The sequence below is a fragment of the Spea bombifrons genome, chromosome 5 (genome assembly GCF_027358695.1).
Source record: "Spea bombifrons isolate aSpeBom1 chromosome 5, aSpeBom1.2.pri, whole genome shotgun sequence".
Lineage (NCBI taxonomy): Eukaryota > Metazoa > Chordata > Amphibia > Anura > Pelobatidae > Spea > Spea bombifrons.
Window position 1 is genome coordinate 80608962 of NC_071091.1, and position 16180 is coordinate 80625141.

The 16180-nt window shown below is 38.9% G+C and overlaps 1 protein-coding gene across 2 annotated transcripts in view; it reads right to left on the reverse strand.

The window, feature by feature from the left end:
- Positions 1 to 439: 439 nt before the first annotated feature.
- KCTD1 (potassium channel tetramerization domain containing 1) overlaps positions 440 to 16180 on the reverse strand; it is a 40212-nt gene continuing 24471 nt past the window's right edge. For both annotated transcript variants that reach the window (XM_053467401.1, XM_053467402.1), the window contains exons 2-5: positions 12510 to 12688; positions 3645 to 3789; positions 2971 to 3276; positions 440 to 1241 (exon numbers count right to left, since the gene is read on the reverse strand). In XM_053467401.1, coding sequence (XP_053323376.1) covers positions 1083 to 1241; positions 2971 to 3276; positions 3645 to 3789; positions 12510 to 12688 — 789 coding nt within the window. In that variant the 3' untranslated portion in view covers positions 440 to 1082. The remainder of the gene's footprint in view (positions 1242 to 2970; positions 3277 to 3644; positions 3790 to 12509; positions 12689 to 16180) is intronic.

Consider the following 16180-nt stretch of genomic DNA (forward strand, 5'->3'; position numbering starts at 1 on the left):
TAATGATGGCTGTTGCTTAAATATCCTTATTTATTAAATTACTAAGTGCTGAAATTTTTATTTTAATTTAAATTCTTATTTGCACTAATACCATTACAATATCAATGGTTACCCCAAAACTTACACCTGGAAGGATAGCTTTAAAAAAAAAAAAAAAAAAAGGAACATAACAGAAATGTGGATTAAACACACTTGATTTCAATTCAGCAGATAAATATTAGACTTGAGTTCTGATACAGAACCCAAGAGGCCATGGTACAATATATATATATATATATATTTGTTTTATAATAAAAAGGAATTACTGGTGACATGGCACACTTACGATTTTGACTAGCAAACTTTCACTCCAGATTTTGTCCATGACTATCACATGTAGTAGCGTCTAAAGGCTCTATAGTCACTACTCATTTTCATAAGTTAAAAGTGGCTGTTCTGGTTTTGTTTGATGAAAAAAGGGTAATTTTAGAGGTGTTTGGTTTTGTTAATGTATCCCAAAATGATTATATCCAGATCATGAATGCCTCCAACTAAAGAAATGCATCTGGCAGTGAAACAACGCTGATTTCATATATGTTCCTTGGTTTGAAGTCTTCTCCCTCCGGGGGCATGCAACCCTCTAACAGCTCATCTTGAAAGTAAAAGGCTTTAAGCCAATAAATCTAACCTCCCTGATCATTTTGGACTGCCCTTTTCAATTTTAGTTGAAGAATAAAAAATGTAGTGGTTACTTTGAGCCTTTAAGCCCTTCAACTATAGAAGGATTTTTTCCAGCGGCTAAAACTCGATGTTCAGAATAATAACTGTGAACATAGGTTTTATTATGGTATATATTCATGTGAATGTACAATATCATGTGAATAATGTGTGGTGACCATCACAGTAGCGTACCATGATTTTACATATTCTATATTTCCCTATGTTCAAAAACATCCCGTAGAGTGTTTTCCTGGTGCTGCAGTAGAATTCCAGCAATGAATGTCTTTTGAGGTGACTAAAATGCCTTAATTGGTGTTGATTCCAGGACGTTTGTGTACCATCGCCCTATGAACTGTCCCATTTTGCATAAGAAAATAGTCAATTTAATCTAACGGCTCCTGTTTTATTCGAATGACGGAAGGTGCGCGAGATGTCCTTTTCAGTTCTCGTCTTAGTACATATTCGCTAAACATGGAAGAGTCAACTCCTCCACCACATGAGCCTACAATCTCAAAGCCACGCTGCTGCAACCTTTCCAGCACCTAAGGGGACAAAGGAAGAGTAAACATTTATTTTACTTGCTCTGTAATTAGAATGTTCATAACATAAGATATTACTAGACTGTTTCATGGTTATGACATTATATACCAATAGCATGTAGCAATATATACTTTTTAGAGTTTATTTTATGTATTAACGTGGTACAGTAATGATAAGACACCATGGGGGGATAACCGTTTTTCATACCTTTCAGTAGACTTCAGTAGACAAATGGACCAAAAACAATTTGGACAACTGTTTGTTTTTGGTCCATTTGTTTTGGGACAATGGAATTCCATTTCCTTCCCATTCACTTCTGATGAAAATGGGGGCGAGGCCTTTTACATTCAAAAACAATTTGTTGTCATTTACTCTCATGCTCTTTCACACTCTCATTCACACTCTCGGAATGCCTCCCTACTCTCTCCACTTCCTGGTCCCTGTCTCTGTGCCATGCAGTTCTGCTTCTTATGTGCGTCTTCTTCTTGTTCTATCTTCTTCTTTCATCCGCCGCTCCAAAAAGTGTTTGTTCTTTGTCCGCTTCTCAAAAGCAGAGCTGCGCAGCGCAGAGACAAGGAGACAGGGTGTAAACGAACCAATGAAATTTAAAGGAATATTCTGAACTCTTTGCTTAGTATTTTGTTTGTTTCGCTGGGGGTCTCTCCTTGACAAAATATGCAAATTTCATAAAAAAAATTGCAACTTGTAGGAATAAAAATGTCTAAAGTGCTACCACTTCACAGAGTTACAGATGAGCTTGATCAGATCTAAGCAGAACAAGGCTCACATCGCCCCTATTTTTACAGTTCATTTTACTGTATACACATCAGTACAGTCATTCGTTAGTTATTGGAGTTAGAAAATGAGACTTCTGTCCTCCCAGTGGCTGCCCCTAGTGAACGCAGGAAGCACTAACACTCCCATTCTAGCTGCTACACTTGCTGATTTCAGTGCTCAGCTCCCATTGACTTCAATGGTTGCGCTACCGAGCAAAAACAGCAAGTATGTTTCCTGCTTATACATCCTGGTTTCAGCAGAGACAGCCAGAGGATGAGTAAAATGAGTTAACTATAGAATGATTGCACCGATGTGGAAAATGCATTGGAGTCTGCCCAAAATGGCCGCCCACATGGATTAAAAATAAAAACACAATTTTGGACAATTAGGCTGCCCACGCAATAGAATTTCGCATGACATTCATGGCATTACAGCAGGATAATCCTATTTTCTCCCTTATGTTTAGAAAAATATGGTCCAGTTATTCTAATTAGTTATATCAAATAATCGAAGCAATATGTTTACTAAATACTTATCTACTGAAACACTTGAAACTTGCGGCTTGACGTATAATTGCTGTCGCAGTGGACGTTTAGCACTTTGAGGAAGAAGTCTAATGGGGAGCAGGATGTCTGCATCTCCTGTGCGGATGTGTTACCTTTCTTAACGCACAAAACAGATTTACTCGTGAAGTCACCCAGACTGAGAGCAAGTCTACCGGACAACCATGTAATTCTAAGGAAAATGTATAGAGCCGAGATGGAATGAAAATAAAACAATAGCTCTCAGAATTACTTCTGCGGTATGCTACTACACTAGTTGTACAGATATAAAAAAGCTTATAAATGTGTTAGAATTGCAGTAGTAATCGCATGCACTTTGTTGTCAATTATGTCATGGGTATACAGAAATGTTATCTCTAATACCAAGGATCACTGGAAAAGTAACAATTACCTGTACTGAATTGAGGTGACAGTATCCATTAAGCGGAAACCGAATAACGTGTGTAGAGTCGTGGTTCCAGCCCGCATTGACTGAATTACACATCACGTCCCCAATTTCCGGAAAAACCTCCTCTATTAGCGACTTGTCTCCGCTCAGCGTGATCCTTTCGCCAAGGTCAGGCGCAACTCTGACTACCAAACACTCGCAGGGCCGCGAGAAACGGCCAGCCTCTTTGTCCTGTTTCCACCGTTCCAGCTCCAGGAGCATGGGCTGGAGATGAAAGTATTTTGCCTCTTCATAGAGCAGAGAGTAATCCTGAAATCACAAATGACAGAAGCCAAATGGAGTTATAAAACATTAATTTGGGGCTGTGTTAAACAAACACTGGCTGCCTCAATCTAAACCTTTCCTGAAGGCAATAAAAAAAAGACGACGATTATGCTAAGCATTGAAATATATCTTTTAAGTAAACATGCATCATTTACTTTTGTAAAAGTGTGTTAATGTGACAATCCATTTAGAACACTTTACCGCATCACACTAAAACCGGAGACTGAAGCCAAATACACGCTCACACTATACATCATAAATAAATCAAACAGTATGACATTGTGATAATCAGCTCCAAGACAGACGTGCATGGCTTGCCGCTACACCATACACAAAACGACACGTGGACTTACTTTGAAATCATCAGAGATTAGGAGTTTTGATGTGCGCAGGAAGTTTAGGATATAGCGAAACATCTGCCCATCGCGGTCAATGAAATAGTGCTGCTTTAAGCTATCCAGAACAATAGGCTCCGTACCATCGAAAAGTCTGCCAATTCTGGAATCGCAAAAAAATAGTAACTTTTAAAGCCCATGCATATCAGTGTAAACATATCAAGACAGAATTACAATCCTTTCATTGTATCATTAGACCGGCTACCAAACCTGTTAATGGCCTGTAGTCTACGTCACAGGCTCTGCATATTTTTTTATAAATAGTACAAATGGAAGAAAAAAAAAAAAAAATGACTTCTTTAAATGTAATGAGAACATTTCCAACCGGTTTGCCTAGTATTGTTTAAATACAAACTCTTGTAGTTACACTAAACTAACTTTTTTTGTTTAGTATCAATAGTTACACTTGTGGTCTAATGTCTTTATTTAATAAACGGCACCTTTATATCTTTTTGTGATTATTAAGTTGAATTTAATGGTAGTACTTCCTAGTAGAACAGATAAAAAAGGGAAAAAAATGCAGTTTTCAAAAGGATTACCGAAAACAACTTGACATTTCCTTTCATTCCTTCTGGTATGAGAATCATCATTTTTACAGTACGTTAAGAGGCTTTACCTTTATTGCTATTGACAACATTTGAATTTCAGTTATTGATGTCAGTACAAAGCCGTCACAAATGTGTGTTTTACTACACGGTTGTCACCCAATATCCGTCTGCTTTCTTGTCTCGCCTCAGAGCAGTACTGTTTAGCATCTTAATATGAAGTGCAAACATCAAAAAACTAAAGGATCACAGTGTATTAAAATAAAAGGTGACGCTCTGTGAAAGAATACAGCGCTCTATACCGTGTTGCAGGTTAACAAAAACCTGGTTTTGTCTCAATTTGCACCAAAAAAACTTCTTTTACCTAGAGATTAATCTCAGTCATGTGATATTTTTTTGGGACGGTCCCTGCTCAGACACCACGCTGAGCTGTTTCTTTATGGCAATGCTAATAAGGTCCATTCCACGATAGACCTTTGTCAGACTGGGTAATTAGACTGAGCTATTCTCTTGACTACCACAGACAGTATAATGAGCCATGGCGTTGGTACAGCGGATAGGGTTAACATAAAAGAGCTAGAACATATACAAATGGCTAAAACGCAGCTGCATGAAAACGTATTTTTAATCTAATTTTAGCAATTAAAAGAAATGTTGGGTGTTCTTTTAATAATGTAATAGTGTAACAGGGATAGAAAGGTATGGCCTCCATGTGAGAAAAAAAAACACTGCCTAATTTTCAGTACGCATGTGAGGTTCAAGATTTAACAATTTGCCTGTTATAGCAAAATGATTTACTAAAATAATTTTCCAGGTAAAGCCTGTAAGGGTACATTTGGTCTTCTGGCTACCAACAGGGCAACGAGGCTCCAATGAATTCCCTGTAAGAGCACTACTTTTAACGTTACTCCGAAATCTGCCAATTCTGACCCTCGTGTTTTCATTTTCTCTGTAGTAGAGTTTTCTTTGAGATGGGTTTTTTTGTGACATTTCTTTGACGGGCCGAGGTTATAAATAATAATATAATGAGACAGTTATGAAATAGTATAGCACTGCCCGCACCCATGTTTGTGAGAATATAGCATTTCCATTTAAGATCCGAGGCATTGTGTGCACTTGGGATTTCTCAACAATTTACAAATACTTCTACAGGAATGCTTCGAGAACAGAACACACTGTTTACTGATGGATTATGAAACCTTTAATAATTATACATCTAAACATATGACACCGCCCCTGCCTTAGAAACCCTCAACCTGGAACTCTGCACGTGCCTGTAAAGAATGTAGAAGTCATGTAAGGACACCCAGTGCTCTGCCTGCCTGCCTGCTCTCCGGCTTTGCTTACGGGCACCCAGTTGTGACTCGACAATTTGTTTTCAGTTTGCCGGGTGTCAAGAGGCCTCTTGGAAACACATGCATTATATGCTCATTACTTGACAGTAAAGAGCAAACCCAAAGAAGCTCAGATGCAGATACTGTGAAGCATGACATACAGTTTCAGACTGACAGATAAAGCGATCACAAAAAAAAATGAAAATAAAAAAAATTCCATTAAATTGGTTCAGATCAACTGGTTACCTAAGTAAAACAATTATAGTAATTTTAATTATGATATCAGGTGAATTAAACGTGTTGCAAAAAGATAATACTTTATGCTGAGATTGCCACGTTAATAGATGGCAAGCATTCATAGATAAATACAGTTTGGCAGTTTGCTTCCCCATGACCACTTTGATTATTTTTTGTTTGTTTTACAGAGAATATCAGTAAATTAAAAACACGATACACTCACAGTAACACGAATTAGTGTTTTGGTTTTTTTATAGTACCTTCCGACTTGAACTATTTTGCAGAAAGCTTAAATGTTGCTTTCACTATACTATTATTTTCCATCAGTAAAATACACTGCCAAGTTTAAATGCTTCAGAGATTGAACATTACACTAGAGGAAACTTAATCAAAACATGTTCAACACAACAACAAAACATTAGGAAAACATTTAGCTGTGAGCCTCTAGTGAATTAAAAAAGATGAACATTCTGCTCATATATAGTTCTATGTATTCTGTACCGTTTTATTAGAGCTCAAAAAAAGAAAAAAAGACGTTTTCTACCTATTCCGAATTATTATTATTATATACATAACTTGAGCTCCATTTCTAGCTTAGCATGTGCTCTGCCCACTGTAAGCGTAATTGGGGACAATGCATATGGGGGGATTCTGCAGAGATATTGCAGAGATTCTGCAGATATCCATCCATGGATATGAAGAGAGGACACCATGAAAATTTAACAGGAACATTCAGTAGCCTTGTGCAAAAGTTTCTGGTCCATTAGTTTTCAGGCAACAAAATTAGTTTCTTGCCCTTTGGTTCAGCCAAAATTATGGCCTTTTCAATTCTTTGTCACTTACCCTCATTGACTCGCACACACACACTCTGATTCATGTTGTCTCATACTCTCACTCACTCTCTCTCCCCGCGGCTCTGCCCTTAAGAATAATGAAGATGGATTAGAGGAGAAAGAGAATGGTTTCTGTGCTTCTCTGCTAATCTGTCTGCATTATTCTGGACTGGAGTACTTTTGCAAAAGGGTAGAGCCGCGGGTAACGGGTCTACCAGTTTCTTTCCAGAAGAAAGAGAAGAAGCGGAGCTGTGGGAAAGGAGACAGGGACACGGAAGAAAATTATATATATATATATATATATGTATATATGTATGTCAGTGGGTGGGATATATTAGGCAGCAAGTGAACATTACTTCCTCAAGTTTCATGTGTTAGAAGCAGGAAGCGTAAGAATCTGAGTGACTTTGACAAGGGCCAAATTGCGATGTCTTGGTATGTCCCTTTGAGCATACAAGACATTTTGGACAATGGTTGGATGAATTTGGATGGCCTTCTCGTCCAACATCAGTTGCTCTACTGGATGAACAGGCAAAAATTCCAACGGAAACACTCCAAAATCTTATGGAAAGCCTTCCAAGAAGTGCGGAAGCTGTTATAGCTGCATAGGGGGGACCAACTCCACATTCTCTTGTAGGTCTTATGGTCCCAATACTTTTGTCCATATAGTGTGTGTTCATCTTAGTTTGTCAATTTTAGGTTTGTCATGCCCTTTGAATATATGTACAGTAAATTGTTGGCACTATATAAATAAAAGATGAGTATAATAATACTTCGCACATACAGTGGAGCAAGCACCACTTTTTTCCCAAGGCCATTTGCTCTCTGGGTCATTTTGCTAGAGGTGAGGTTCACAAACTACAAGAGAAAAACTCATTCCCATCTGCAAAAAAGTCTTCATTCCCCCAAGACGTCTGACACACAGCCACTCTGGGAGCAAGAGATGGAAGTGAATTTAAACTAAGCCAGGAGGCACTGTTCAGTATGTGACATTTTGTTTTGTTGTGTCATACTGAAGGTGCAGGTCTCTAAATAGACAGTCAGACTTTGTTAATATAAACCGGTTTACAGTTCCTCACTGATATTATTCTTGACATCTGACTTAAAATTAAAACAAGTGGAGTATATGCCCTGGAACGTGTTACACAGATAGCTTGCTGGTTTTGGCTTAAAATTCTTTTTTTTTTATATTTTTTTTAATGTGAGTTTCTGGAAATCTAGCACTTTCTTTCAATCTGACTTCCAGTAAGGCAGCTCAAGATTTAATATAAAAAGCAAAAATGATATACTTTGTAAGGTACCAAAAACATGTGCAATGTGCCACACGAGTGCCGTTCTTGTTATAGCCGTAGATCCTGTGCCTGTGTCCTCTACTTTTGGAGATTTTGTTGTCTCCCCGGTCACATTTTTTCGCTCCAATCCTTTACAGTGGGGCATGTGCTCCTGACGTCTCGGTACCTATTACGCCTGACATCTCTTCCTTGCAGAATGTAGCAAGGCAGTTAATATATTTTGGGGTATCCTTCTTAGCATGTATTGTCTTTTGTTTTGGCCTCGATTAGCCTTTTGACATTAATTCCTGTTCCTACGCTACAAGTTGCGTTTATTATTTATCATTTCATAGTGAGGATGCCCCTGGCAGTCAATGCATCAGTAGGCTCAACCAAGCCGGGACCTGATTGTTATATGCGGAAGACAACATCTCTCTCTGTAAGTGGAACAGCCTCCCAGCAGACACAGAGGAGGTTAATACAGCCAGGTAATTTACACATGCAGGGGATCCAAGACAACCCTGAATCCAAGACAACACCAAAGGGCGAGTAAGGTTTCAGTCATAACAGCCAGTGGCGTACTTTGGCCAATTCCAGTAGGGCCTAGCCCTAGGGTGGCAGGTATAGGGGGCAGTAGACTCAGTGCTGCTTATCAAGGTTAATATATCACTGTTTAATGGTTCTTATTTGCCATTAAGTTCTAGGTTTCTGTGTTTCATTGGGCTTTCTCTACTCCCCTCAAACCACAGGTTCCAGGTCACGTAATGCCTGTTATAGCTATATATGATTTACTTTTTAATGTGTCAAACCAATAGAAATTTACTAAAGCAGCAAGTCAGTGGAAAACCCCCCACTCCAATTGAAAACAACAAAGCCTTGCTGAGCCGGCGCTGGAGCGGACCGGCGGTAAGTTTATCATGTGCCCGGAGAAGCGTTCAGCTGAAAATATCTCCTGCCCCCCTTAGGGTTACCACACATTATGAATCATCCCAGAGAAACATTAGAGCAGCTAAACACCAAATGAGTGTGTGTGTATATATATATAAAAATATACCGTATTTGCTCGATTATAAGACGAGGTTTTTTCCAGAGCAAATGCTCTGAAAAATACCCCTCGTCTTATAATCGGGGTCGTCTTCTAATCAGACCCCAAAAAAATGGCTGGGGCCATGCTGCTTACCGGTCGCGAGCAGCGTCTCTTCCGTTAGAAGCAGGAGGACAGGAAGCTTATAGCTTCCTCACAGAACTCTATCTCCCCCTCCCTCCTCTGGGGGCGGGGCCAGAGAAGTTGCTGGTACAGCCGGTCCCCTGCAGAAGTCTTCGAGTGAGAGATCTGCAGTTCAGGTAAGGGGGTGGGGGAGGGTTTTTGGGTAAGTATGTGTGATTAATGTGTGAAGTATGTGTGATTAATGGAATGAATGAGTATTTAAATGTTTGTGAATGTGTGTTTGTGTGTGATAGCATGGATGTGTAAGGGGGGTGGGGGTTGTAGCATGGCATAGGGAGGCTGTAATCCCACTACTATCATCCCCAGGTTCCAGCATGTACTGGCTGCCTTGGCTTGATAGGAGTGTGATTGCTGTTAGCAGCAATCACACTCCTATCAAGCCAAGGCAGCCAGTACATGCTGGGTTAAAAGGCATATCATGGGGCTGAGTGGCATATAGGGGGTTAAAATGCATTTCTGGACCTCCAGAAATGCATTTTAACCCCCTATATGCCACTCAGCCCCATGATATGCATATATACCTCCAGAAATGCATTTTAACCCCCTATATGCCACTCAGCCCCATGATATGCCTTTTAACCCCCTATATGCCAGAGTGGCATATAGGGGTATAAGGCATATCATGGGGCAGAGTGGCAAATAGGGGGGGGTATAAAGCATTTCTGGGGGCAGAGTGGCATAACTGGGGGGGGCAGGTTGGCAAATAAAAGGAAATTTAAAAAATATATTTACATGAATTAATATTTACTGGTAAAACTTTTTTTCCTATAGGGTCGTCTTATATTCAGGCTTTTTGTTTTTTTCCTAAATTAATATTTTGATTTTGGGGGGTCGTCTTATAATCGGGGTAGTCTTATAATCGAGCAAATACGGTATTTATATATATATTAATATATTCATTTTAAATAGCGGCTATTTCGTAGCTTTATTTATTATTATTATTATATTTATATAGATACACTACAATTCAAAAGTTTGGGGTCTTCCCCAAACTGCCTCCACAATTTTGGAAGCATAGCATTGTCCAAAATGTCTTGCCATGCTGACAGGGATATACCAAGACATTTTGGACAATGCTTTGTTTATATTTTCAAAGAAAGAATACAATTAATAAAGCAAAAAAAAAAAGTACTTTCATATCTCTACAAACCAAGGTTTTTCTCCATACCCAACATGCTTTCGTTCACCTGTATACTTTCAAGATTATATCTCTGTCAAGCTAGTCTATGAGAGGCTTTGATTAAAGACCACATCTCATGATGGAGACATGAAATACTGTAGGGCACTGTCTTAGAGGATCATTTTTTATATTTGCATTGACTGCTCACTTTGCTCTAAGACAGGAAAGATTTTCATTTGTTATCCAGGCTACAGGACCCCTAAATCCTCTTCTGGCATTTTGAGGAAAAAAAATCAATTTTGGGATAAGTATGAGCAAAGAGCCTCGTTTAAAAAACTTCAGTTTCTATTGCAATACCATGCAGAAACATACAAAATCTAATAATATATGTAATATTTGTTGTGACATCCCAAATCATAGAGAGGAAAATCTGTTATTCCGTGTTAAATTAGCAAAAAGGTGTAAGCAAACCTAATTCCAACACTTCAAACACAAAGCTTGTCTTCCAGTTTGTATTGAAATCCACAGGTTAGTGCTTCCTGATGACACAAATTAATACAGGTAAATATAGTCTGAACTAGATGTTATTTCCCTGCATGCAGAGTTTTTAATTTTTTTATCAAACTGGAGCACTGGGCGACCAAGTGGCTGGTGAGCTTTAATGTTGACAAATGCAAAGCTATGCATTTTGGAAAAGAAGTATATTTATAAATTATACCTTAAATCATGTTGTGTTAGCCAAATCATTAAATGAAAAGGACTTGGGAATAATTGTAGAGAATAAACTAACCTACACTGCTCAATGTGAGGCAGATGTTGCAAATATCACGTATAGGATGAATGCTCAACTACTAAATACCAGGACCGGTCGTCGACCAAATAGTGCCCCAGGCAGTAAGCCCCTTTTGCCGTCCCTGCACAAACACTCCATGTTTTTTTATACATTTAAAATGCCAATGTAAGCCTAGATCTTTTGTGCATGCCTCCCATGCCTCCCCCACACACTCTGCGAACACATCTGTTGCACCTCTGTCAGACACCAGGCCGACATTGGGTGCATTTTCTATTGTGACTGCCTACGCCCTCCTGGTTGAGGAACCCCAAGGCAACTGCCTGACTTTCCTGGCACTAAGATGAGCCCTGCTAAATACATGCCGTGTGAATACACATAAATCACAGGTTGTGAAAGTTCCTTTCAACACATTCCAAATCCATACAGTTTGCTGGCCGAATTTAATCAGCAATTCAGAATTCCTGCAGATGGACAGTCTGCAAATATCCATTACATGGATATACACACACACACCTGTCGCCCGGAGCGTAAAACCCCAAATGATCTGAGTTTGTTTCATTGTGCAACTTGACATAGGTGCCAAAGTTGCTTAGTAACTGCACTGTAATATAAGGGCAGTCAAACAAGACCTCGCGTAGTGCCAAAGGTTTTTCATAAACACACTCCTGTAACCAAGACAGCGCCTACCTTCTGTTGGGAGTACAGATACGGGTCACCTTTATTCACAGAAAGGGTATTTGTTAAGACCTGCACTGTAATTATTTCTGTTTAGGAAACTTTCCACAGGGAATACATTATTATTTTTTTCCTATACACTAAGAATTAACTTGGTTTATATATATATATAAAAAAATGTAACGTGAGGCTCTTATCAGCAGTGAAAGGGGGATCTTTTTTGGAGAACTGTGAAGCAAACCAGGAAACTATTATTTTCTTAAAAGATGAAATAAATCTGTGATTTGTGACCCGCACAAACCTATTTACCCAGAGTTACCAGTCTGTGCCCAATACTAAATTGGGCACAGAAAGACAGCATCTAGCAAACCTATTACTACAATAAATAATCTTTTATTATGATATCTTATTAATAATAATAACCATGTCTTCTAGTAAAATGTTTGTTTTTATACATTTGTTTATTATATGTGTACTTCAGGATTCATTTCAAAATCTTGACTCTTACTTTCAAAGCCTTTCACAGCGGTTCTCCTACTTACATCTCCTCATTCAATTATGAAGTTCTGTTGGGCTTCCTAATGGCATGACATGGGCTTTAAAGAATCATTTCAACATATGATCAATCTTTTTATGGTGGTGGTTTTTGGACAATCTGAGATTCTGAGCAAAAATACATTTTTATCACTCCATCAGGGCAAGGTTTACACTATCCAGACAATAGTAATTTCTCACAAGACTGTAACAATAGTACAGGATGAATTCTGCGTACTGTTGGCATGCTTACCTGGAATCAGGGTACTTTGTGAGAGTCGCCAGGCTGCTGGTATACATGTGTCCACCAACATCGATGTGGACGGGTGCGTTGGACTTGGTGAGCTGTGCAGGGGTAGGAATGCCTTGATTGTTCAAAGGAGATGCAGGTGATCTGGTGATCAGAGGTCTGGACATATTGGGCCGGGTGTCCTAAAAAAATATACACATGCATGGTGATTGCCATCATCTCATTAGTCAAAGGCAAATAACACCATAAGACAGTAAAGAGTAAATGTATGTGAATATTACATATGCACTGGCCATCCCGCATGCTGGGCCACTTACTGACAACTCCCTATGCTCACCAGATTTGCTGCTTCAGCCGCTGGCTGGTTATGCCCGGCCGCACGCTACGCGAGCATAAAAACATAAAGTCCCATGGGCTGCCTCATTATCCCCAGTCCACCCCTGCCTATAGATATTATATACATGGTATTACATTCAGTTAAAAGGCCATCACTTTCATTGTGTTGTGTGTTATAATGGATATCACTGCATTAACATCCTTAATTTGATTGAGAGGGGGGAAAGGGCTGACACGTTCAATCGTTTCTATAAGAGATGATCCAAAAAAAAGATAATGCAATAAAATCGCACAAATACCATTTGCATTGTTTTTCCCTCTTACACCATATTATCTGATGTTTTTCTTTAACCAATATTTCATTTGCCAAAAATAAATCGACAGAGCTGACAAGTCCTCTTTATCTAGTTAAGTAGTCAAAGTTGCCACACAACTTATTTGGATTGTGAATCCCTCATATGTGGCCCTGTTTTTTTTTCTCTTTCACTTAATAGGATTTAATTAACAAAAAAGATAATAAGGATTCTCAATTCATACTTTTTTAAAGTTTAAAGTAAAATTCTATGTAATTACGCTTAGAGAAGCAGCATTTGTTGTGTAGGAGATGGGTTGTGCTAACCATATCTGCTGCCACATGATATACTTACTGACGATCAGCTCCAGTGCAGCTCACTAAGTGATCTTGGGTAGGTTCTAACAAGCATGTGTGCAGAAAGTACCTCCTAAACTCCTGATCCCCTTGGATGACCCAGGGATGTGAAAAATCAATGAAGATCCGTGGTGATCTCCATTGCAGCTCTAACCTGGTGCTGATGTGAACACCTGAAATGTTGGGAGTTATGCTATAAGTCAAGTATAACAAGTGACGTATCCTGGCCCTGGGCAACAGGTCTACAGGGGCGACAGTGAACAATCTGATGGTTACAGGGGAGATCCTTAACTGGCCTATTTACACTATGTCAGCTGTGTTGGCTTAGCACAACCTCCATAGGGTTCATTAAAAGGTGCTGCACATTACGTCATATCCCGGCATGCAGAGCCATTTTTGTACCTGGACTGGTGGCGCTGCTCTGGTTTAAGGTACATACCTCACAGGGTACAACTTTTGCTCTGCTACATGCCAGACGGGCTGAGAATCTGAAGGATATTTTTGTCAATTGTTAAGAAAACATCAAACACTTAAAGAATACATATGATGAATGATATATGATACACATCAGGGTTCAACTTAAAATGAATATACCCGTTTACTGGTACTTATTACAACATAACCTCTGCAATTAAATTTGGTATTTTGGCAACAACATTGCTTGGGCCAAGGACAAGTGTGTGTCATTTGCTGTTGTATCTTGGCCCATTGTACAAGCAACTAATAAAATGCTTACAGAAGAACAGGCATCAACTGAATATGAGGGTCTTCAAATGACTGCCCTCTGTGTATTACACAGATACGAGATGAATCCAGCTGTAAAAGGCAAACACCTGCCCCAGGAAACTATTTTCTCAGGATGCACATTAATATGCAGCTGGATTTGGAGTACTTTTGGCACCGGCCATCATCTCATCTCAAGACCTGATTACAAATGATATCTACACATTGACAGCCTGTGTATAAAATGTATACAGAAGCAGCTCCGGCAAGCTTCAGGTTTGATAGAGCCTGGCATGCCACAGAGCCTAGATGAGTGCAAAAAACGGACACACAGGGAGTCCGAAATCATTACTAACATCATGGGATTAAATATCCCACATCAATTAGCGCCATTAATCCTAAAAAAAAGACCCAAAGATTTATTCAAGTCCAGATAATGTGGTACCTGTAGTGTCCTTCCTAAAATAAAGTGCCGATTTTATTAACTTTACTCATTTTGCCCACATTGACATAATTTCAATCAATACTGATACTGTTCATTTAATTTGGAACCTTAAAAGATTTGGGTGTGTGAACGTGATAAGTTAAAAAGTCACATATTCTGCATTTTTTACACGAAATCACATCCTTGCCAAAAGTAGTCCATATCTACGTCATTGTAAGAAAGACAACACCAGTATACCACCAGGACTTCGGCACGAGGAAAGACAAGCAGATTCTTTTAGTCCCGCACTTCTTGACCTAATTGTACAAAATGGTTTACAACGGAATATCTGAGAAATGTCTTCCTACCATTACGAGGTGCTAAAGCTCAACACTGAGCTCTCTTCCACCCACCATTTGTTGAACACACCGCTACGACCACCTTTATCACCGTTGACTTGAGACTATCTGCTTATCATCTTTGAAATGCAGTGTGAACATTATTGGTACTGCTGGAAAAATAACCAAAATCAATAAATGATTACAGCTAGGTATTTTTTTTTTGTTCATAAATCCTTTATAACTTCCATAAATGTATTGGCAAAAGCCTCTGGCTGGCAGCCCTGAAATCAATACAATCCATTAGATATCCCCATTTTACTGGCTCACAGTTCAATTGCCCGGCAAAGAATTATTATCAAAAGAAGATTCTGTCTCATCTGTAGTTTTATTGCACAAGTCAGGGCAGGTTTTTATTTACAATTTATAGTTCAAAAGACTTGGCTTTCAAGCGGATATTAAGTACGAGTCACCCAGTACCGGAAAAGCAATTACTGATTGAAAAAAATAACAGGACAATTGCATGAAAAAAATGATAGGCTTTGAGTGGCACAAAATTTCCAAAGGTCTGTGTTTAGTAAAAGGCTAACAGTTAAAATTCAATGAAAGTCCATCAGAGTTTTTAACTTTCTCCAGACATCCTTATCTGTTAGTTTGAACCAGTGGCCGATACTCCGGTACACTCTTATAAGAAGCTCATGTGCTGTGCCACGATTGCTCTGGGATCGTGGTGGCATTTGAAAGTGACTCTTACCAAGCTAAATAATAGCGATATCATGACACCAAGAATAAGAATGTTCTCTGTCAACGAGTGGGTCTTAAAAAAAAAATTCAATAAATACTCGGCTGCTTGGATTGATGTATCGTAGATACTAAACACTCTCAAGAAGAAGTGAGAACAGATAATAGAACGTCCGCAAAACAAAAGGCATTAACTGAAATAAAGAATGCTAGAAATCACCCCCTGCTATGCGTGATACAGTAGAATTGTTTACCTAGGGTTATAAAAATGTTACAAAATATAATTTGCAAGCTAAAGTAGGAAGAAAAAAGGATATAAGGGACTTAACATATCAAGTTGGGTGGGTTGTTCTTGGAACTCCGTTTTGGGTGCAAGTGTTGGATAGTCTTTACTGCTTTCAACATTTCATAGATATAACAATCATAAAAATAATCAGCAGACGTGTTTGTTTTGGTCACCTGT